The 25,405-nt window shown below is 39.0% G+C and overlaps 1 protein-coding gene across 5 annotated transcripts in view; it reads left to right on the top strand.

The window, feature by feature from the left end:
* Positions 1-14,653, top strand: part of kank4 (KN motif and ankyrin repeat domains 4) — a 76,958-nt gene extending 62,305 nt beyond the window's left edge. For 4 of the 5 annotated variants that reach the window (XM_046049031.1, XM_046049032.1, XM_046049033.1 and 1 more), the window contains 7 exons: positions 1,499-1,592; positions 3,907-4,182; positions 5,734-5,818; positions 6,161-6,380; positions 6,557-6,699; positions 7,296-7,496; positions 9,782-14,653. In XM_046049031.1, the coding sequence (XP_045904987.1) occupies positions 1,499-1,592; positions 3,907-4,182; positions 5,734-5,818; positions 6,161-6,380; positions 6,557-6,699; positions 7,296-7,496; positions 9,782-9,901 (1,139 nt within the window). In that variant the 3' untranslated portion in view covers positions 9,902-14,653. The remainder of the gene's footprint in view (positions 1-1,498; positions 1,593-3,906; positions 4,183-5,733; positions 5,819-6,160; positions 6,381-6,556; positions 6,700-7,295; positions 7,497-9,781) is intronic. The other variant, XM_046049036.1, reaches the window with a different exon arrangement.
* Positions 14,654-25,405: the final 10,752 nt, after the last annotated feature.

Raw genomic sequence — 25,405 nt, 5'->3', positions numbered from 1 at the left:
CTTAACTTCTAGACCTCTCAAAGTGCTGTTTCATTGCATTCACCCATTCATACACTGAGCCTAAGTGGTGAAACAGATGTCAGATTCATATACCAATAGAACAGCCATCAGGGGCAATTTGGGGTTCAGTGACTTGCCCAAGGACACTTTGAGGAGGAGCCGGGGATTAAACTGCCGATTTTCCGATTAGTGGGCAACCCGCTCCACCTCCTGAGCCAGAGCTGCCCGCCTCCATCTGTCTGGAGTATACAGATGGAGACCTAGCTTCTCTTACCCCTGCAAACACAGTTATTCCATATGATGAGCTTTACTAATTGATAAGGCTCAGGAGGTAGAGCGGGTTGTGCATTGATCATAAAGTGGTATAATACCCGGCTCCTCCTGTCCATATGTCCAAGTGTCCTTGAGCAAGACACTGAGTTGCTCCCGATGGGTAGGCCAGAGTCTTGCACTGCCATTGATATGTTGTGCGTGTGTGAATGGGCAAAATGTAACGTTTCTCTTTAAAGCAGTTTCTCCGGTAAGGTAGAAAAGTGCTATATAAATGCAATCTATTTACCATTTACTTTCTTGTAATTGTATTGAGAGATTCTTGAATATCATCCAGGCTCAACGTGTTTTCTAAGGGATACACATACAGGCAGTGGACCATATACGCGTGCACAAGGAAATTCAGCCAATGTGTGTCAACCATTGTCTGTGGTCTCATGAGCTACCAATATCAGTTTGATGTATTGCTTTTACTGAGCCTAATTTTCTTTCTTTGCTGGACAAAAATACACTCCTTCAGAAATTTTTCATAATTATATGTTTATAGAAACTTATATTTGAACAGAAAATGGAGCAACAGTGTCTGCATGTTTGTACGTAGGTAGACATCCTCTTCTAGAGGCTATTCAACTACAAACTGTAAACTGTTATAAAGCTATAGGTAACAAGTCTTAGGAACGCTACTGGAGGTTGAACATGTTGGTCTAAAATCTTGCAAAGATAATATATATTTTACATAATTTTCATTGTCATTCAAACATTCAATGACCTTATATAGTTAGGGGTAACCAGTCTGCAAGTCCATTCTCATTGTACTCATGCATTCATTGACAGCAAGTTTACGAAGGGTTGAAGTGAGTGTCAAATCATACATTTAGCTATGGCTCAAGTTGTGATGGCAACACTGGTTAGTAACCATGAATGTGCTGTCTTCCTAACCTAAATCAAGTAGTTTTAAAGTACTACTGAGCTATACCTTAACAAAAAGGGTGGTAGATCTTAAATGCTCATAGAAGCCACTGACAACAACCTTCTATGTTTTGTATTTAGGTATGAGAAAATGCCAGAAATGATACAGAATATGAATTGTCTGGCATCGTGCTACACAGACAACACATACTGTAAACACTAACACTCAAATTCTACAAAGGCCTAATGAATTTTTCCCACCCTCCCTTTTCTTTTTCATTTCTCTTTCTCCCCCTCTCTCTGTCCTCTTCTCCACCAGGTCTCAAATCTATTATGAAGAAAAACGGTGTTGCTGACAAGCAGGGGAACAAAGGAGCCAAGAAAAACCTCAAGTTTGTTGGGGTGAATGGAGGGTAAAATCTTCTTTTTGATCAGCGTCCAATCTCTACATGATTAATATCTTCATGTGGGCTGCAGTGTGTTGTTGTACATTTTTAGTTGTGCCCATGCATGTCTTGTTACTGTTTTACTTCTAAATGATAATTAACCCTTAGGCATCCTTTGTGGACGTTATTGCAGAAAAACTGAATGTAATGTTCTATTGTATCCTGATTTAATTTAAGACATTCTTCAAAGACATGGATTACATATCTTTAATTTTTCAGCGTTGCCAGGTTTAATGTGTAACATTCTGCAAAATGGCTTCATCTGGATTAGCTGGTTAGCCAGAAAACTTTAAATTCAGTTTTATTAATATTGCACCAAATCATAACAGAAATTATCTCAGGGCACTTTTATAGAGAGCAGTTCTAGACCGTATTAATGATATTAAGTGTAATAAAAGTAAAGTATACACTTTACAAAAAATAAAAAAGTACAGTCAGACGATATTGTGCTCAAATCTATTGCCCATATAGGCTCATTAGTAGGATTTTGTTCATATTCATCATGGAGAATTTTAACCAGGTAAATACTTGTTCATATTTATATTTTAGTAATCCATTGGCAACAATATTTTACATCCTAGTCTATCCCACCTGTCTCTAGAAAATTAGTACAAATAAAATGTAAGCATACAGGTTAACTCAGTGTCATTGTCTATTTTGTTGATTCATGATTTTTTTTTTTTAAATAACTGTGCATTTGTTAATGATGCAGCATGCATTCTTACTAATTTTGTAGTTAGCCGACGAAAGCCCAGACAGCTTTCTCATTGTTCGTCTGAGTTTGACCACATGGACTGTGGAATAAGTCCAGCTTTGTTTCGCACATCTGATTCATGCTGTTAGTTTCAAGGCTCATTTGAAGACACACTGCCCTGAATATGACCTCACTGCTGCTACTGAGAGTGTGAATGTGTGTGCATATGAATGCATGCAATGTGTTGTACATTATGTGGTGTGTGTGCATATTTTTGTCAGTATTGATGATACCTCAGTGCTTTGTGCAAGTGTGCTTATGTCAGCATTTGCTGATGCTGGATGCAATGTGTGTATTTGTGTGTGTACGTGCTTTTAAAAGCTAATGAATTTTAAGTAAGAAGATGGTAGTTGTTGGAAGAATAAAGGTGTGTCTATTTCTTCCTCCCTGTTTTAGAATGACCTGCAAATATAGCTGCACAGCTATTCTCCAAACAAATAATAACATTATTACTGGTATTGTAAGGATCTACTCTTTTATAAAAATACAGTGTGTTTTATAAGAAAGGCCATACCATTAATAAGTTATATAAGATAGTCCAGATTTGTCTTCCTGACAAAAAATATCTCTCCATTTCTATGTTACACTGCTCAATCCCGAACAAAATTGAGCAGTGTCTATTTATAATGAGACAAACATATTAGACAACAATATTTTCTTTGACTATCTTTAAGCTTCTGCCCACAACAGGATGTGGGCTGCTGTTTATACTTTTTCTCTTTGGATAGTCTAACCTTTCTCTGCTCTCCCTTGAGCTCCTCTGGAATCCAGGGAATGCTGTGGCCCCCTGAATGCCTCTTGTGGTGTGGTGCCTCAGTGTGTGTGCATGTGTGTGTGTCAACAAATAAGCATGAATCAGTGGCATTCAAAATAAGACTTATCTGATCATTGGCTTCACAGAGGTTCCTTCATAATACACCCCAATGATCACATGCTCTCTCACACACACACACACACACACACACACACACCCTACACCACCAGAAATATCCACAGCTCTAAATATATCATTAGCCTTTCCTCATTGAAAATGTTGTGTTTTGTCCAAGGTTTCAAATGTAAGCATACAAAAATATACCTGTGGATTTTCATGTATATGTTTAACTGTGTGAAGGATGTTTTGGATATGTGGGCGAAGGTAGTATTAGACAAGCATCTTTTTCATGTCACGCTTGAGGTCTAGAGGGGAATGACCTGTTAGTATTTATCTAGCCTTGGCCTATGTTGACTTTACTGCTTTGATATTTGTTTTTACCTGCTTAGGTGTTTCATCGATGTGGCTGCTTTCGTATATGTCTAATTTCTGTACACCTGCTTACTTTTAGTGAAGAAACATGAGTTAAATGTTCCACAGCCCACAAAATGTTGTCTCACCTGCATAATTTAAAGATGAATTTCTTCGATTTTCTCACTTTTTAGGTAAAGGTTGTCACATATAGTCTTTAAACACAGACTAGAGTTCACAAAAGCTTTATTATAGATGCTATAATGTGAATAATATGTCCACTTGTTTTTGTCCTACTCCAGCTATGAGACAACATCCAGCGAAGAGTCTAGTGGAGATGAGAAGTCAAAGGTGGAGGTGGAGGAGGAAGAGGAGGACAGCTCAGAACCAGAGGTAGAGAAGGAAAAGGAGACGGAGTTTCAGCCAGCAGAGAAGTCTGAGGAGGGAGGAGAGACCCAACAGAAGGATGCGGAGGTCTCAGCTGAGGAAGGAGGTGCAGTGGCTGCAGAGAAGGAGAGTGAAAGAGGCCTGCTGGATCCAGACGTCAGCCAGGAGCTCCTGGAAGAACAGGCTGAAGGGTGAGAAAGACAGTAAAGCTTAATTTATACTTGTGAGTTAGGGTAGCTAGGGAGCCTATGCAAATGTAATTATACTTCGGGGCTATAGTGGCAACAGAAATACCACGTGTTTACCTAATGAATGATTGGCCAGCATGGACTGCTTTATGTTGCTAGTAGAGATTGTTTATAGTGAAGAATACATGAGGCAAGTTGAAAAATTGTCTCCGTCTTCTTTTTTCAGATTTATCAAAGCTCTCAGCTGCAAACCTTATCCTCACAGTGTTCTACGCTGTCAATTAGAGAATAAAAAAAACAAAAAAAACATGACAACTGCACTGAATAGTCTCACATTAAAAAAATGAAATTAAGTAGACCTCTCCACTGTTACTCATATTCAATTCAATTCAATTTTATTTATATAGCGCCAAATCACAACAACAGTTATCTCACAGCGCTTTTCATAAAAGAGCAGGTCTAGACCGTACTCTATGATGCTATTTACAGAAGCCCAACAGTTCCCACCAAGAGCAAGCACTAGGCGACAGAGGCAAGGAAAAACTTCCTTTTAAGAGGCAGAAACCTCGAGCAGAACCATGGCTCAGGGTGGGTGGCCATCTGCCTCGACCGGTTGGGGGGTGAAGGGAGAGAGAGAGAGAGAGAGAGAGAGAGAGAGAGAGAGAGAGAGAGAGAGAGAGAGAGAGAGAGAGAGGCAGCCTACACAATATACACACAGAGGTACAGACAGTAAAGGTGATGTTGCTATAGACTAAATGAAAAATGGTACAGATATTATATCATATCATAAATTGAATGAAAGAATGTAAACACAGTCAATGCACGGAATATATTTAAGCACAACACAGTCATATCATGTAAAATGCATCCATAAAGATGTGTGATGTCAGGTAAGCACAAATAAGTGCTTTGTTTTGTGGCCAGCTAGTCTATATACTTTGTCAGAGACAGGTGCTGAATGACGCTTCTCATACATACACACACAAACACACACACACACGCACACAATCCAGAAATCTAGTTAAAACACACTCATAACTACTTACACTTCGTACACCCCTGCTTACTTCTTAATATTTTGCACAGACTCACTGCCACACTCACACACTATAAGCCTCTGTCTATACACATACACACTAAATGCACACCTGCTTCCACATACACTTTAATGTACAGTAGCTTCACACAACTTGCTCCTCCCCGACTCAGTATAAGCTGCTCTCAATCTAATAGAGGCCTCAGACAGACACACAGACACACTTCATTTCCTTGAGTGCCCCAGGGCTCGACATTAGGTGGGGTCCCTAGGAGAAAACAGGACCTGTATTAACTTATCACTCAGCACATGTCAGATCATTCCATGTTATGGCTGGAGTACAGTACACAGTGAGAGTGTCATCCACTCAGGTTTAGTGCTGTTTGAGATGTACAAAATGACTTGTACAGGTCTGCATGAATGTTCTTGACCCAAAAACAAATAATAATAAAAAAAAAGATCTAAGATGGGTATAAAAAAAAGACTGCCCCTTACTGTGTCATCTGGCCTTTTTCCAGGGAGAAAGTTGACAAGAGTTTTATAGATGCCTGCCTCTATGTAAAAGACCGCATGGAAGAGGTTTCATCCCCAGATAAAGAAATGGTAAGAATTTCTTTTAGCTGACAGCTGTGGGAGATGATTTTATGTACTTTATCAAATCTGAAAAGTTGACCTCCACACTGTATCAACTATAGGCTTTTGCCTTGTGTGTATCTTTTTCTAATTCTGCAAAAATTACGCCCTTTTCACTTTCCAAATTTTGTTTCTCAAACAGTGATAAAAACAATTTTTGTGGAGAAATGTGGTTTACAGTGTCATTTCTCAGGCTGAAAATGCAAGCTGCTTAACAGCCCAAACAGTAAAGATTATGTTCAGGAAACAATAAAAATGCTGCCACTGGCATCTTTTTCATTTATATAATTTCTATTATTCCTCTCTCCTCAGCGCCAGATTTTAGTGGTGCTCTACCAGGAGTGGTTCAAGGTTTCCAGTCAGAAAAACTCACAGGCTGATACTGTCAGATTATACCTGCGACAAGTGGGCATGACCACACCCACTCTTCTGCCATATGTCGTTAACTTGACAGACGGCAATGGGAATATGGCCCTCCACTACAGTGTGTCGCATTCAAACTTCCCTGTCGTGAAACTGCTGCTAGATACTGGTGAGATGCAAACACACACAGCAACACACACAGTGGAATGGAAAACAGAAGAGCATAAATGCAGAAACACAATTGATCCATCTAAAGACATTGGCTAGATAAGGCATTTAAACCCTGCACAAAACTGTACAAAATGCTCTCTTTGACTCAGTAAAACATTGTGTTTGTGTATTCAGGTCTATGTGAGACAGACAATGTGAACAAGGCAGGCTATACCCCAGTGATGCTTGCTGCACTGACAGCTGCTGAGACCCCTGATGATCTGGAAGTGGCACAACAACTGTTGAAACTGGGTGACGTCAATGCATGCTCCAGACAGGTAATATACATGCTTGCACTGACATATCAGTTCCCCTGAATATACTGAATATCAAAGGATTTGCTGTGTTGTATGATGTTTTATTGTTGTAAAGGAAGTTGTATTTCAGGGACAGTAAGTCTGGGAATTGGATACATCCTCTGGGGAAATCAGAGCATGTTAGGAAATGTTTACAAGTCACTTACAGGAATACACCATAACATCAGCATTTTTTTTCAACAGGAAGTCCATCTGTAGTGCATACCAACCAAAATTTATAAATGGGAAGAAAAAGCATGTTAGACTCAAAGCATACTTTGGTCAAGGGAACCCTTAAATGTACTCTCACAAAGTAGTGTATGATCTCCAAGCAGAACTTTGAGGCTCTCATACATATACCCCAGATATGAAAGTTTAATTTGAAAACATAAATCTTTACTCTTAATTTTTCACTTTCACTCACCTTTCCTTCTCTTCTTCTTCTTCTTCTTCAATCCTTCTTTTCCTCCCTCATTTTTCAACTCTGCATCTCTATACATTTATCTCATTATCTCCCCCTCAAAACTGCCCTCTCACTGTTTAATTCTAATTCTCTGTATTTCTCACTCTTTCTCTAGGCAGGCCAGACGGCACTCATGCTTGCAGTGAGCCACGGTCGAGTTGCCATGGTGAAGCTGCTCCTGAGCTGCGGCGCGGATGTAAATGCCCAGGACCGCGAGGGCTCCACAGCCTTGATGTGCGCCTGTGAACATGGACACACACATATCGTTCGTTTGCTGATGGAGACAGGTCGCTGTGACACCTGCCTCACAGACAAGGTGAAGATAATTCAAACTCTCCTTCAAAATGGTTTAGAAGGTATCAAAGGTGAGAGCCCTCCTGAATGTGTTGTCTCTTCCCCCAGTGATGTCTCATCCAGTAAGACATACAGTAAGACCTTTTCAAGAGCTTCAGATTGTCCATACCTTCCCTCTAGGATGTGTACATGTGTATCCTCAAACAGTTTATATTCTTTTCTTGTAACTGGGCATCAATTGAGGCATCTACAGATCTGTACTTTGCACGTCACTACATAAACAGTGTGGCTCCACTGATGTTTTAGCATGCAGTCCCATGGGTGAACTGTTGCCTTAGTGCGCTGCCAAGTTTAAAATATATCACAATGTTGTGTGAATAACAGAATGCGGCTCATCCCACACCAAATATGCTCACTGACAGACCTGTGTTTAAACACGTTTAAACGAGACAAATTGAGTTGCTCTCTGTAGGAAAAAAACATGGCTTTGGTATGGATTCACCTCTTACTCCCACAATAGCATGCATTTATACATGGAGCAAGTAGCAGGGAAGACACTGATCCCTACTGATGGGGAACCTGAGACTTCCTATCTGTGCTGTTTTTGTTTTGTTTTGTTTTGTTTAATTCTTTACTGAGAAGCCTGGGATCACTGCTTCATTTCAACAGCTGGTTATCTGCTGCTCGTACTACATGAATGGTCACACAGTCAGTGCAGGCTGTCCCTGTGGTTAGCATTAGGTGACCAGTAGTTGGTGCCTGGCCCACGCATGGGAGATTTATAGTTTAACCTAGTATGCAATTGATTTCTCTAGATTCCCCTCTGCAGTCTGAGGTGCCCATTCAAAGAATGGTCATATTACATATGGTACCTTGCTCTGCCAGTGGACTTACCCCTTGCAAACAATCTTTTGAGCACTGTCGTTAACACTGTTCCAACACTGCAGCTGCTCCACACCTATGTCCAACTGTGATTCTAGTACCCAAAGGATACAAGTATTGTCACTGCATGTCATTGCTTCCAACAATACTATAACATTATGGCATATATACAACATTTTCCTACCAAGTCCTAGGGGGATTAGACTTCACATTACACCTCACTTCATGTGTTCTCAACAATTAGCCTAAATCATGAAAACTCAGTACAGCAGTTCAGTTTGTAGGTTGTTTGACCAGAATTTGACTGTACCATATGCATGACCGATATTTGTCTATACAGAAGTATCCTGCAATTATCCTATAACTCAGCCATCATTTACTGTGTGAGTCCATGACAACTTGTGAGCACATACACTATATTTAATGGTAGTGGGGGACAAACATTATCTAAAAACTGAGAAAATATGCAGCTCTGGCAAGCAATATTTGATGATATGCAAGTAAATCAACAGGTTTGTGAAATTTACATAAAGTATAATTCAGAGCATTCACACTGTTCTGAGACATCTGTGTTCCCATGAGACAAGAGGTCTCTCTCAGTATGCAGCCTTGTCTGCTCTAGTTTGCTGTAATATCTAATGTCTAGTCTTTGATTAGACGAATGAATAGGAAACACCAAGACAAACTGTGAAATGATGCAGGAAGTAACAAGTAGCATTAATGCAAATATAGATGTAGCATTCTCATTTTTGATAACTGCTAGTGGAGCATGATTTGTTCCATAGGTATTAAGTATGTTGAGTTTAATGAGAGACAGAAATATCTGAGATGGTGATGATTACAGAAATTGAAAATAAAGACTTCAGTAAGAGCACCAAAATCATCATGTGTGTTTAAGATGAGCAATAGACAGACAGTTCTCTTTAAACCTTGTACATTACATATATTTTGATTTTCATAGGTTTTGTAGTATTCATATTGCTCCTGGAGAAAGTATAGTGTTTTTTATTTATGTCTTTTTTGTCTTTCTCCCATTTCACTTTCCCTACCAAACCTCCCCAGGCTTATTATCATGCACGATGCAAAGAAGCTTATCCGGGGATATTATTAAAATCTTTGTTGCACATTTTGATGTGTAATTTGGGAAGAAAATTAGATAATATTTACAGAAACATGACAAATCATATTCTCAACGAATATTTGGCATTTCTAGATTTTTTTTTTTTTCTAGAAACTGAACCCAGGTCTTCCAGTAATGTTACTAACACCATAGTAGTATTGCCTGTGTCAGGGCAGATGCAAACATACTGTAAATACCCACTTGCTAGAGAAGGAGCAACACAACACTGCCACTGTCAGGATAAGAACACCCACTGCAATTTCTTTGATAGGAAAGTATGACATTTTCTTTCTGTTTTTCCACAGAATGGACAGACAGCACAATCGGTGGCAGAGGGAGGCTCCCACCAAGACATAGTTGACCTTCTGAAGGCCCATGCTGAGACCCGAGCCTCTGAGCCCTCATCTACCACAGACCTCCTCTGAGCCAGGCCAAACCTGTTTACTTTCAGCTAGCTGACCCCCAACCCTTCAATTTCCAAGACCCTCTGCCCACCAACAAAGAGGGAAAAGGTTGAATTTAAGGCAAGATGACACCATACAAGACTGTGTGACCAGTGGAAAAAGTGGATACGCTCTGTTTACTGTGGAACTACATATACACTTCTGAGGGTGTCTAGCCATGTATGCCCACATTCTTCTTCCACATCTCTGCCAACATGCCCAGTGGGTGTTTATGGATATGCTGCATCAACCACTCAGTGGACAGACAACAAAGGGGGGCCGGTTGGATTGATGATAAGAAATTACCATACTGACAAGTGTGATTGACGGGATATGGTGAGAATATAACGAGGGACCAGGGATGGACGGATTGTCAAGGGTTCTTATCATCAACTATCTCTTCAAGCAAAATACTAAGCACATGATCTACCTGTCAAATATACGATATTGAATATGACATTATTTCTATATTTTCTTTTGTAACATTGACATCATCCTTGTCATATTTGGACATAAGCCATTATTGAGAACATAGTATGTAGAATGATATTAACAGAATATAATCATATACAAACACAGAAACTGTATTTTCTACTGCACTTTTTTATTGTGTTCGTGTACAGTAAATAGCCCTCTCCAATATAGATGTCCAAAAGAACCTATATATCTCCAAAACAGCGAATTAGAAAACTGAAAAAAAGAATAGAACTTTAGTCGAATTTCCCATTATTCAGTGGATATTTGATATCATTTAATGTATTGTTTTTGCAATAGTAATGATGTTTTTCACATACGGGACATGGTGATCAACATCTGTGAAATACTGAAAAACTGTAAAACCTAGTTGGAGATAAAATGTTTCTGTTGGACACAAAGGAAATGATTTTTATAACCACCGTATAACCAGATTAAAGAAAGACAAAAGTCTTCTAATAAGAGGACTGCACTGTTCAGGAGGTGCTGCATGCCAATACACAGTTATTCCCCTACTGGCTGTCTTATAGTACTAAATAACAGTATGTTGTAATACTGTCTGTTCTCATGATTAACATCTCTCTCTTTCTTCTTCCCTCAGTTCAAATATAATGTATGTCTTGTTCGCCTGCTCGTTTCAAATCAAATCATGTATGCAACTGCTACAAAATGCACAATGAATGTCAGGCTGGCTGTGATACATTCCAAGAAAACATGTAGCAAGTAACTATACTGGCATGGATCATGGGACTAACAGAGACATAGTCATAGACATACAGTAGTCAGTGGATATGGCAGACATAGGAATGACTCTTGATAGTTTTACCATGTGTGACTAAATACATTTATTTACTAAGAAAATCTTAATTACAAAGATCTGTGCTACCTGTCTTCAAGTTACTAACTAGTTTACTTTGTTCCTGCCTCAAGGCATTCATATTTCAAATGGTGAACTAACAAGATGTGAAAGTAATGGGTTGTTTATGGCTTGCAGTCCTAAAAGAAGCAATACTAATGGAATACTACCTTTTCAGTCAGAAACTAGGTAGGGAGAGAGGTGTTGGTCTAGCCTTAATCAGATGAAAGGTGAGATGTGCTTCAGGGAATGTGGTCTTTTTCTTCTGTTTTACACAAACCTACACCTATATTCCTAAAGTTTCTTAAAACAAGAGTACTGGTCTGATACAATGTTTACAACTTAACAGCTCCCCTTCAGTGACCCCTGCAGAAATCCCCAAAATGTCCAGCAGGTCAGGAAGTTTACAGGAAACAAAGGGATCAATACATTTACAAGTAAACAGACATCTGGAGGAGTGCTTTCACCCTTCTGGAGAAAGATCATGACTGGTGGATGTAACCAATAACTTTTTTTGAAAATTTACATTTACATGAAGTTGCGTAAATTTAAAAAGAATGGTCAAAATGAAAGAAGAAGCATACCCCTTAATACTCCAAGATAACCCTGAAGGTATCATCTGGGTTATTTTCACTGACACTGACAAACTCCTCCAGAGAAGATATTAAAATATTGTTTTTCCAAGCTGAGTAGTGCTCCTCAAGGCGACTAACTGACCTTTCAAGTGTAAATTTGGTGCAGTGCCTCTTTAAATAATGCCGGGGATTTGCAGGGATTACTTAAGGTTGAATTTAAAGGGGAATACCACTCATTTTAACAACTGCCATATACGTGGTCTGTGACGGTCCAGTCAGTCTTTATAATAAGACAAAATTAATAACTTTCTACAGAGGCAACATTGTGGTCAAAGACTTGGATCACAGTGAACTCTGGAGAGTATTCAGCATTTGTTTCTTACTGACAAATTAAACTTCTTAGCTCTTTAATGTATTGGTTTGTTTAGTCATAATAAATCTACACTCGACACCGACCACTTTATTAGGTACACCTTGCACCTACTACCGGGTTAAACCCCCTTTTGCCTTCAGAACTGCCTTAATTCTTCGTGGCATACTCTGTTGGAAACATTCCTCAGAGGCTTTGGTCCATATTGACATGATAGCATCACGGAGTTGCTGCAGATCTGTCGGCTGTACATCCATGATGTGAGTCTCCCGTTCCACCACATCCCAAAAGTGCTCTATTGGATTGAGATCTGGTAACTGTGGAGGCCATTGGAGAACAGTGAACTCATTGTCATGTTCAAGAAACCAGTTTGAGATGATTTGAGCTTTGTGACATGGTGCATTATCCCGCTGGAAGTAGCCATCAGAGGATTGGTACACTGTGGTCATAAAGGGATGGACATGGTCAGGAACAATACTCAAGTAGGCTGTTGAGTTTAAACGATGCTCAATACTACGGTACTAAGGGGCCCAAAGTGTGCCAAGAAAATATCCCCCACATCATTACACCACATTCAAGGCAAGATGGATCCATGCTTTCATGTTGTTTACGGAAAATTCTGACCCTACCATCTGAATGTCACAGCTGAAATTGTGACTCATCAGACCAGACAACGCTTTTCCAATCTTTTATTGTCCAATTTTGGTGAGCCTGTGCAAATTGTAGCATGCAGTCACATGCTGCAGTCACATTGTGTTCTTAGCTGACAGGACTGGTACCCGGTGTTGTCTTCTGCTGCTGTAGCCCATCTGCTTCAAGGTTTGACGTGTTGTTTGTTCAGAGATGGTATTCTGCATACCTTGGTTGTAACAAGTGGTTATTTGAGTTACTGTTACCTTTCTGTTATCTTGAACCAGTCTGTCCATTCTCCTCGGACCTCTGACATCAAGGCATTTCTGTTTACACAACTGCCGCTCACGAGATATTTTCTCTTTTTCGGACCATTCTCTGTAAACCCTAGAATATTGTGCGTGAAAATCCCAGTAGATCAGCAGTTTCTGAAATACTCAGACCAGCCCGTCTGACTCCAACAACCATGCCATGTTCAAAGTCAGCTAAATCCCCTTTCGTCCCCATTCAGATGCTCGGTTTGAGCTTCAGCAAGTTGTCTTGACCACGTCCACATGCCTAAATGTACTGAGTTGCTGCCATGTGATTGGCTGATTAGCTTTTTGTGTTGACAAGCAATTGAACAGGTGTACCTGATAAAGTGGCCAGTGAGTGTATATTGCCATGCCTAATTTAACAACTTTTTTTCTGAGATGCAGTGTGATCTGACCACTGATAATGCACCAGTACTCCCAGACACTATTAATGTGGGTGCTAATATGGGACTATATAGATTGACATGAAGATAGACTGATTATATTAGGCATCATGATTATATAGTAGTATATACAGTGGCTTAATTTACTTAGCAACAGTGGACATTTTTTAACATTATATATACATATATATATATATATGAAGTGTCTTAGCAATCAGATCATCGTCATTTGTTGCGTCACAAAGTAGCACATATTTTCTCAACACGAGGCTGCATTTACACAGGATCAAAAACAGAATTTCAGCACATCTGATCATTATTGGTTGTTTGTATATTAAGGGATGAAGATTAGAGTCTGTGTAGCTTTCCACATTTCAGACAACCAAAGGATGATCCGATCTGTGCTTTGTAAAATATCTGGTACATCTGGTCTTCCGTGCCTGTGTGTTAAATCTTAAGGTAAATTGCATCCATATGTTTAATCCAGTGTGACCCAGATGTAATAAGGTTTCATAACTGGCTCAGCAACCAAAGAACTGAAATCAATCTGTTTCACATGGGGTTAAGTATATAGTTTTATCTGTCCCTGTAAATTCAGCCAAATACATGTACATACAGTATTGTGAAAAATATATAATATATATAACAAGTATTGACTGACAGTTTGCTCTAAAAAAAATTATTATATTATGTATTTATTCCAAATGATATATTTTTACCTTATATAGTGTACTTATGTATGCATGGACAAATATTCTGGGGATTCTGTTGGAAGGGAATTTGGATGATTGGAAATTATGCTGAGTGTTCCCTAATGATGTGATTATTCAGCTAACCTTTGGTTGGGTGGTATAGTACGTGTGTGATTTAACAAGGTTGTGGATTGTGTCATGTGCCCTTTAATGCTACCTTTGATATTTGTGGGGAAAATATGAAGCAGATTTGACACTGTCTTAAACTATAAGGGTAATATCTCCCTTGTATGAGCACCCATCTGAAAATTGAAGTGTATGTACATGACAGTCAAATGTAAAAACCTGTACCTCTCTAAAATATTCCATGTACAATGGGCTTATATGTTGCAAACCAGAGAACTACTTCTAAATAAATTAATTAATTTCAAGATTTAAAACGTATTAGATACCCATTTCATGTTGTTCTCTATCATTTCCAACAGAAAACAGCAGCTACTGCAAAGATAAGATGATGTCTGCGTTGTTATTTATTTCAGTGATGCTTCTGAAACCAGCCCTTATTTTCATTTGGGAAATGCACAAAATGCTTTAATATAAGTCATGCTTTAATCTAATTACAATTACTTTAATTACTCAACACTGTATAACACAGTAGTGAGTAATTAAAGTAATTGTAATTTACAGTATATGACAAAAGTCACAGATCGGTCATTAAACTAACCTGTAATTTTAATATAAAAACTACATGTCAGACTATGCTACTTGATACACATAGCATTTCCTATCAGTTATCTTAATTGCAGCCTGAACAACATTTACAAGTAAATCACTTTGTGTTGTGGTTGTTAAACTAGGTTATATTCATTTTTTCGTTGTTGCTTAAACAGAAAAAAAACAAACCCAGAGATTGATCTGTAACAACAATATATACCCATAGTGCCATTTCTACACAGAAATCAATTGAAAATATTTCCCATTTCACAAAAATGAAGGTGATATTGTGCAGTAAGTGCTACTAGATCATTATGCGTAATCTTTGAAACTGTTATCTGACACACTGTCCCAGTGTCCCACCATTATATGGTGTAATGAAAATCAGTGACCAGCAGATGGTGGTATTACCATGTGGTAAGATTGCTAACTGAGCGAGAACAATGGTCTCTTTTCAAAGTACTTCTAAAGTACTGTAAAATTATATCTAGACTAACCTTGGTGAAGATGTCTTGAAGGCATTCCACCTCATCCAAAAGGTTTCTTCAGTAACATTTACTCATTACTTCATTTTTTCCAAAGACTTAAATTTGAGGAACATCATACAAGCATCAATAAAGCATCAATACAATAAGATATCTACAAGTGACACTAGATACTAGTAAGAGCAGCAATAAATACTAGTGAGAGCTATTAGCACGTATAGCATCAAAGGGGTAAATACCTAGGGAAAGAAGTAAGAGTTAACGAAATAGTGCAATCAATACAAGACAATTTTAAGGAGAAAGAAGAAGAGCACCAGATGCATTTCTGACTGACTAGTGGTGGTGGGGGGCTACAAGTATTTAAGCTCTGTAGGGTCATTGACACATAGAGAATGTTTAAATCCCATATTTGTTGTTAAGGGGGCATTATGGAGTTTCCAGGGGCACTAGCAGTGTGGTTTTAAGATTGTTACCAGGCATGTGCTCATATGTATGCTCGCTTGAACTCATGAGCAAGCATAATCCGAAACACAACCACTTTCATACAGAAATCCTGCAATAAATGCAGGAACACCAGCATGCAGGCTGTGGCTTTTCACTCAGACATGTTCAGGCCCTGTTACTTCTCAACATTCCCGTCTCAGAGGCAGATCAACGGCTCCATACCTTTCATTCAGCGCAGTGAGCCGCATATCAGCACAATCCTCCTGGAAGAAAGGCAGAGTGACAGCGGCTATAGACAGGCAGGGAGACAGCTTCACACAATATACTGAAAACTCAGGTAAACCCCTACTGCAACGTTACAGTAATAGTTTTATCAGCTGCAGGTTGAACTAATCAATGCTCGTTACATGATCATGGTACATTTACTGCATTTAGCTGACGTGCTACATCGTTAGCTCGCCTGCTGATTTCAGTAACTATCTTTACTATCTGTGTATCTTTCATCAGAGGCTCAGCAATGTCCACACAGCTAAATGTATTGGATGATAACGAAACGAGTAGTGAGGTGGACTGAATATTATAACGAGATAGTGTCACACTTTATAATAATAAGACCGCAGTAAGTAACTTTACTTTAGTGTTAGTGTATGGCTCTTCCTCTGGGTTGTTGTCGCTGTGAAGTTGCAGTATTGTATATTATGTGCGTCACATTAGTAACAGCGACAGAGAGGTGGAGAAGCTGTGTACCTGAGTATTGGTAAAACCACAATAAACCTAAACTGAATGTTACGAAGCAAACAGTGGTAGGGCCGAGCTACTGAAGCGTTAGCTGGCAAATCATGGGTTGCATTAGTTGGTGAAGTAATGTGGAAAGCGATATTGCACCGGATAACATTAGCAACTGCTTGGCGTTAGCCGGCGAGCTAACGTGACTTTCTCTGTGTTTCTCCAGCTTTACTAATGCTCACTTTGTTCTTACTCGACATCATCTGAACCTGTTTGGTCTGATGGGCTTCAGCACATAAAACTTTATTGTTGTTTTGTATCCTTACGTGGAGCCTGTGTTTTGCTGTGAGACGGTTGTTTTATGGTGTTAGTGGACTGCATGCCGTTAGCTGCCGTGTTGTCGCCGTAGTATGGGAGAGGCTCGGGAGCGCGCACAGGGCTGAATCCGACCCGGAGTCCCCACATTGAAAGCAGAACAGTGGCTGATGCAAGCAACGGAGAAAACAGGCGTGTGCTTCATTTCTAAGTGAGTTTTGAGCCCAGTGACAATAAGGCAATGCATTGAAAAACTTACATATAGTCCCTTTAAGACACATGGCAGTCAGGTGAGCATCATTTGAATCATAGGAGTCAAGGTGGGAATGGGTTAGTTGGAACAGAAGACTTCTGGATGAGGCAAAATGTCCAATTGTCTTTGACTTAGCACTTCCTAATATTCAACACATGGATGATTGACAATCTTCACAGACTTTCCTAACTAATAACTGTTTTTTCAGGCGGGATAGTGAGATAAAGAAAATAACAAGACAATATATTGTCAGAACACCGGTACCAGGCAGGACAATTGATTCTCTCTCTCTCTCTGCAGGTAACTTTAGTTAGTATATTAGAGACCCCCATGAAGCTCAGATTATAACTCGAACCCTGATTGATACAGTAACACATAAGCAGTACTTTAGTGTTGTTGCTAGTGGGGGTAGAGCAGATTAATGTAATGTATACTTTTGGGTAGTTTAATCTAAACAATGCAAAACATATTTTATATGATTCTGGTATCTTTTGTTGTAACATTTTAATCTGATAAGTTATAGCTGTTAAATAAATATAGCAAAAAAGTAAAATTTCAACTCTGAAATTTAGTGGAATAGAAGTAAAATGATCACAAAATGTACAAATATACTGAAGAACTTATTCAAGTACATTGTTTGTTTAAATTAATTTAAGCAACATTATGTAGAAATTGTATCTTGATAGCTTCAAGATCATTTGATGATACACTGATGTAATGGAGTGAATGGTGTCTGTTATTGCTACTCTGGGCCTAAAGCGGCCATTATTGCACAACATTGGAATCCTGGACAGGAAATCTATCACGATAACAGCATAATGCTTAATGGCACCACATCGCACACCAACACTACTACTATTCAGAAAACAAGCTGTACAAAGAAGCAAAAAAGTGTATAGGCTAATGTACAATGTAAGTTCTTTGGGAAAAGCTAGCTCATCCATATTTCAGTCTGGATGTCATGGCAGAGGATGCGAAGACACCGAAGAAGATATTGTCGGAGAAAGCAAGGAAGAGAAAAAGAGTGCCGGGTGAGCAGGCAACATAACCAGGCTCAGCACCCTCTATGCACTTAGGCTAATGTTAGTAAATGGCAGAGGCAAAGAGACCGACAAGGATATTGACAGAGTAAGCTAAGAAAAGAAAAATAGAGTGACCAAAGGCTGCAAGACAGATGCCAAGCTGGCATTCTATGTTGGACTTGTAAGTAGTAACTTATTAGCTGGTTTACTATATCTTGTGTTGTTGTAAAGTTGTTGACTTGCTAGTTTATGATCATAAGTAACTTAATCACAACAAATGCACTTTTACTTGTCAGGATTTCCTAAACAGAACCCAGAAGCAGACCGGAGACAGAGAGCAGTTCGGGATGTTTATTGGTGTGGACAAAAGGTGAACGCTATGCATGGTCAGGGAAGGTGGCAGGCATAGAATTTTAGCTGAAGTCTGAGAGGTGGGAGCTGACGGGCAGGCAAGGTAACGAAGATTGGGTCCAGAGATCACAAATCGAAGGCAGGTGCAGATGTCTAGAGACAGAGAGAAGTGAAGTTACAAAAGAGCCAAAATAACAAACTAACTGAAGAAGCAAGTCAATACAAAGGCTTGTGCAAATGCATACACAGAATGACACAAAAATCCAGTGGAGACTAGATGGCTGAAGGCAGTTTAAGAAGGCTGAGTAGATTGCTTGATGATGAGCAGGTGAGTGATCAGGGATAGGAAGCAGGTGAGTGAGTGACCCAGATCCTTGGACACGCCTCCCTTTCGCCGACTGTGCAAGTAGAGGGGAGAACACAGACAGACAACACAAAAAACAAAACACACCTAGCATCCTACAGTCACACCAAAGGGAAAAATAATCAAAACTCACTTAATCACATACTAAGAGCCTAGGGCAGGGGGTCAAGGCCCGGGGATTGTGATCTTTTTTTTTTTTTTACAACAGCAGATCACACCAAATCTTATATAATGTTGCTTTAAGTCAAGTTTAAATGGATGTTTGGCCACTCACTCAGATCAGCTGATGGTCTTGATGGCACAAATGACAAGTATAAGTATAAGCATGAACACTGCTTCAAGACATACGTTCTCTAAAGCGGTTTCAGCCTTGGTAGCCAGCATAATTAGGAGTGTCAGTCCTTAGATAACCTTTATCATTATACCATATTAACTGCTTGATTTCCTTGGGGACTACATCTGCGTAGAAACACCTGCTATTAATAGACTTTTTACCTTCTTTCTCAAAGTATTTTCTTTGTGTTGGTGGTTACTTGTACATATTGAGGATATTTTATCTTAATTAGTAAAGCTGCTTATTTGCCCTTTGGGTTGCTCAGTGCCTGTCACATATTTGTAACAATACAGAAGATTGCCTAATTTCTACTAATGAAGACAATATAAATTTGCATTAGAGGTTTTGTAGCTATGAAAGGAAATGAAGATCAAGAGAGAGAAAGAGAGAGAATACGAAAATTTTAATCAGTCAAGGTGCACTCACTTTGGTTTACATCAAATTTATTGCTATTACTATTTATAATAAACACAATACCCACACACATTTTACAATGCTTTATTTAAAACTTTATTGGAATGATTTGATTGATTAAAGTAGAATACAAAACCTTTTTTTTTTTTACAGGAAACAGATGGCTGTTAATCACAAACTGAGAGGAGGAGAGTGATTTGCTCTTAACTGAAGTGGATGATGTGTTAGTGTTGTTTTGTAGTTTTGCCCAACACACACTGGTGTGCTCGTACAAGCATAAACATGTGGACGCACAAACATACACTCTAAGTATTCCCATACACTGAGGATAGTACAAGAGAGGATAATGAGTAGAAATGATGTTGTTCTCTCCTCATCAACTACTGTTTGAAAGCCAGGGGATTGTAAAGATGAAGGCTTAACAGGCAGGCTGCAAATCATATTTGTGGTACTTCTGGGTCTGACCACCCTTACCTGTCCCAGCAGGTAGGAAATTTAATTTAATTAATTTCTCACATAAATGCAAAACCAACATCTGGAGCACAAAAGGGTAAAATTTGTTTTTGTGTAATTGCATTTTACATATGTTTATGTTCCTGTTGCTGACTGCCTCTGTGTACCACAGACACCATTTATTAAGGGAATAAGCTCATCACAGGTAGTGAAGAGCGAGCCCATTACAAGCACACACTTTATGTAGTGAATGGATGCCCTCAAACTCAACTCACACTGGGCAACTGGGTGTGTGTACACCCTGACACAGGCAAACACACACTGAGAGGCTAGTTTCTTATTCTAAATGTGAATCTCTGTACATAACAGTAATCCCCTTATCATACAAGTAGCTAAATAGACACACATGCACATACTGAGAAAGAAGAGGGAACAGAGCATGAGGGGAATATAGAATGCACACTCACGAACACACACATAGTTCGCCTAATCTGCATTGCAGATGTTTTTTTGTGGCCTCTCTGTCTGCCAACACCAGGATGATGAGCCATCCTCGTTAGCATGAAGACTTTTAGCTGTAATTATCTGGTAATGGCACTTAGCCCATCAACTCCTCCTCTAGTGTGTTCCAATGTAGGCACAGTCTCACACAAATATTCAGACAAAAACACACATGCTGGTGTGGCAGCTATACAGACAGACACAAATGCAGATAGGCAGACATGACCACACACAGCTGGACAGAAATCCATGAACACAGACAAAGAGAAGCACACTCAGACAAACAGACACACAAGTATGTACAGGCAAACATTAATGGCTACACACGCACCTAAACAAAACTCCATGAATTTGAGCAGATACACACAGATGCAGAAAACATACACACTGACAAACACAAACAGGCACACACACACAAAAACAAACAAACAAACACACATGAACACACATACAGTGTTCCATATCCCTGCTCCCATGGATAATCTGTACAACTTATTATCCAGTAGATAATAGGAACTGTCATCCATGAGGCAGAGGAAGGAGGGAGGCAGAGGGGTAGCCATGTGTCCAATGCATTTTTAAATAGAAAGAGACTTTAATGCAATAACTTTATGAGGCCAGATGTGGAAAATTAGCAGCTCTTGCTCCACAAAGTTGAAACACCTTATCGCTACAACAAAAGGGGCCAAAATTGCTGATAGACGTAAAATGAAATGGACCAAGAGAGATAGAGAGATAGAAGGAGAGAGGGAAAATGTAGGAAAAGAGCTGATGCAAATGCAAAGAACTGAAAAAGGTGAAGGAAGACCGAATGTTAATTTGCTTTTAACAATCACATTTCTTGCAGTGGTTGTGAAACACACAGGAGCGCCATGAACCTGCATCTCCTCAGCAAAAGATCTCAGAGGCAAAACACAGGCAGAGAGGAAGGTAATGAGAGTGAGGAAGAAATAATTAAAAGGGGAAACAATAATAGAGAATGATTAAATTAATATTCCTACAGCAAACATAAGCACAGACTCTGCTTTATGTCTCTATGTACACAGAAAGTGCTGTACCCTGAAAACAAAACGGCTGATTCATCTTTCTTGGATGTAGGAACCAAGCAGATTGACGGCCTGTTCTGTTTACAGTGTGTTGCTGCACAGTTTTGATGTTAATAAGATTAGTGTATGGTGGCTCCAGCCACCAGGGGCAGCAAAGCATGAAACATACATAGAGAGATGATATACAGTAAGACATAGATGTGTGGGTAACCGTGTCCTAATACCATACTACATACTAAATACTAATTCTATGCAGATTTTCAAATTAATTTAAAGCATTCTTTAATTGGCAGTGGCATTACAAGGTCTCAGTTCGAGTGATGTCCCCACGGCACAAATCTTGTTTTGTTTGCATGGGCATAGCACATATGTGGAAGGGTTCACTTTGAATGTTGAAAGTTAAAGTAAAAAGAAACAAAACTGTCATTTAAATTTGAGAAATAACTAGCATTATTACTATAAATAGGTTTTAAATAATTGTGTTTCAAGATTCATGAAACCTTTAATACATATAAAAACACTACAAGAACAAATTGGAATATTCACTTAAAATTGTGCCACAGTTTTCACCAAACTGTTCTCTAGGGAGGAGAAGATGAGCACACTGAGGTCAGCTGTGCTATTCCGAACCTATTTTCATAAGTAGAGTTGTCGTTCCAGCCCCCCCAAATATTTTATTCATTTTTAACTGACAGGTGCAGAGAGGAGATTTTCTGCACTCAGCCACCTAGATGCCTCACTAACTCTAAATGTTAACTAATGGAGTCTGACATTAGCTCCATTCAGCAGAGTAGAGGAAAATGGTCTGAGTGAGTAAGTGAGAGGTTTACTAACTATATAAAACTATATAACTATATAAAATGATTTAATAGCATTTGCAGCATCAGATGCAATTGTAGAAAATACCAACAGAGAACCTCTTGTTCAGTGCTGTGACCAATTGTTTGCTACTTTACCTCTCTGCAAACAGACTTGTGTTATATTAGGAGGAACTGAGGGGAACTGGCTTATAGGCTAACATTAAAGAGAAGTGGGGAAAGCAGCCAAATCATGACACAATTGCTATTTGTTTTTTATTTCAAATTGAAATCAATGCTTTCAGCACACAGTGTTCTTCAGGATGACAGTCAACCATCATGTAACTAATTGTGTCAAAGACAGGTGTTTCAAATCAGAGTTCTCAAGGCAACGAAGCAACCTGAATATAGAAATAGAGTAGAGGCCATTAACAGCCTCGCTCGCCATGTTGATGGAGACCTTTCTTGGCTATGAATGGTCTCCCTATGGACTCTGTTTCTATGTTTAGTTGAAACCTTCTTCTGTTAGAAATAAATCAGACAAAATTATTTCTCATGAGAAATTAAAATATCTGAGATTGACATTAGACAAATTAATCAAAGTCTGATATTTGTACATTTTAATTCAATACAGTTCAATTGGCCCTGCAAACATCCTGCCCAGTGCTTCTTTATACATTTGTTTAGGTGTTTCTATTACTTACTGATCAAAAATAGTAGCCATGCAATAGAATACAATCAAATACAACAGTGTAGCCTCCAGAATGAAAACCCTTCATACAGCAGTTATTGAACATTATCACAAATTACACAGTTTTTTTTGGATTGCATATTTTAAAGTAGGCCTTGTAGTCTTACAGAACGTTGTAGTGGCTATGTCTATAATTCAATCTGATGGATTAATTTTCTTTCACAAGAAATAATCAAACCAATGTAAACAATCAGACAAGAAAATCCAAAGCTTTACATTCCAGATGTTGGCCAATCAATTTGTCAATCAGTCTCAACACAAATGTAGGATGGATGTCAAATCCACAGACATGTAACGCTCCAGCTTGCTGATTTCATGCACTTGCTTTTCCACAAATGCCATTATCATGTATTGTATTTGCCTGGTCATCATAATCATTTCAGGGAATTCTATTAATGTCTATTTTGAATGAGGGAAAGCAAGATGACATTCAAAGGCATAGCCTGCTGGGTCACCATAACCCTTTGATCCCCCACGAGTTCTTCATTAATCATGAATCTTCAATGCAACTGTTGAGCTTCCTTGGCTTCTGTAGTACTTGGGAAGTTGACAGCGCACAACACTGGCAGAGTTGAATCTTCAATGAAGAGCAAAAACAAACTTGGAACAATGGGGTAGGGCAAAGACCCTCATATCCTTAGCAAACTCTCACTGCCCGGTGCCTGCTCATCCATCAAACCACCAGTGAGCTGTCTCTTCTCTCAGCTCTCCAGGGACTACACACACCCCTCCTTTTACTTTTTCCCTTGCCTACATTGTCAGCCCATTTTACCACCCACATTTCGGTTTGCTTTCTCCATCCCTTTACAGTGACTTGAGTGATTTTTCTCTGGAGAGCTGAGTATTGTGGACAAAGACAAAACAAACCAGGAGGGAGACGGTGACATTTTTATCCATCACCAAAGTAACACACCAAAAGATTTGTTTGGGACACAGATGTCAAAATCACCCATGTGTCCCTATGAAATCATTGACCCCAGTGTTTCCTGTGAACGCTTCAACATGTTACACCAAATCAAATCTTGATTGGCTTATTTAAGTTAGTTTTAAGGATATCAAAGTAATCTTTGATAATATCAAATCTGAGACAGGTGTGCTTCCTCTGAGTGAAATGGTTGCTCTGCTGAAGAGACAACAATTCTAAACTGGGGCACTGTGGCACTCCAAAAACAAATCTCATTATGGCCCCTGTTTACCTCTTTGTTTCTTAAGCTGACATGTTTTGGCAAACAAGTCTTGAAGGAGTGTTCACAATCTTTGTTTATAGTATGGTATTTTCTGTGTTTGACAATAAAATTAATAGAAGATATAGACGTACATTTTGAGGTTACTTACCTAAAACTTCCCCCAATATTTACATGACTACATCAGCTAATAAATATGCTTAATTTTGTTCAGTTTTCACTCCAATTATTTCACCTGCTTTCTGTTTCTGGTTGATAACACTCACCACTATACGATGTTGATGATAGAGTTAGAGTTAGCTTTTTAAGAGTCTATGGATAGAGGGTGTTGTATACTTTTACAGATAGTAATACAGATTGTAAACCATATGAGAAAAACATGACTCAATTTGACTGAACTAAACAAGCTGGCAACAGCCACAAACACATTTTTGGTGGGTGGGTTGGGGAGCTTTACCATGTCATCCTGGCACATACACATTCATACACACACATCAATGGTGACAGCAGCAAGGCAGCAGGTCTGCCCATCGCAACTTGGGGTTCAGCTTCTTGCCCGGGACACTTCGACATGTGGACAGGAGGAGCCAGGGATTTAATCGCCAACCCTGGACTATATGCATAACTATGGGGTAGCCACAATGTCCATATGTTCTACAGTAATGTTCTTATGTTGCTTGTATTTTGCTTGGTAACAATTATTGACAGCTATGTCAACAAACTATGCCATACTTAAGGCAGGTAGTGAATGCTACTGTAGCTTACAGTCTTACAAGAAAGATACCTGACCTTTAACTCAACCAAAAGCTTATGAAATGTGTAGGCAACTGATGTAGATAAGTAACAATAAATCAAAATACTTTGTTAGAATTTGAAGGTACTGAAATTTAGACTCTGAAGTTTAAACTGAATACTTGTTATGTATTTCTTAAATGGATGAAGAGTTACTTTAAAGTCCATGTTTCCTTGGTAAAAAACAAACAAGAAGGTAGCTTTCAGATATAACACAGAGGACACAAGATAACACTAAACAATAAA

This window comes from Micropterus dolomieu, linkage group LG05 (genome assembly GCF_021292245.1).
Source record: "Micropterus dolomieu isolate WLL.071019.BEF.003 ecotype Adirondacks linkage group LG05, ASM2129224v1, whole genome shotgun sequence".
NCBI classification, from domain to species: domain Eukaryota; kingdom Metazoa; phylum Chordata; class Actinopteri; order Centrarchiformes; family Centrarchidae; genus Micropterus; species Micropterus dolomieu.
The sequence above is the reverse complement of the archived record's forward strand: the minus strand, read 5'-3'. Positions and strand labels throughout refer to the sequence as shown.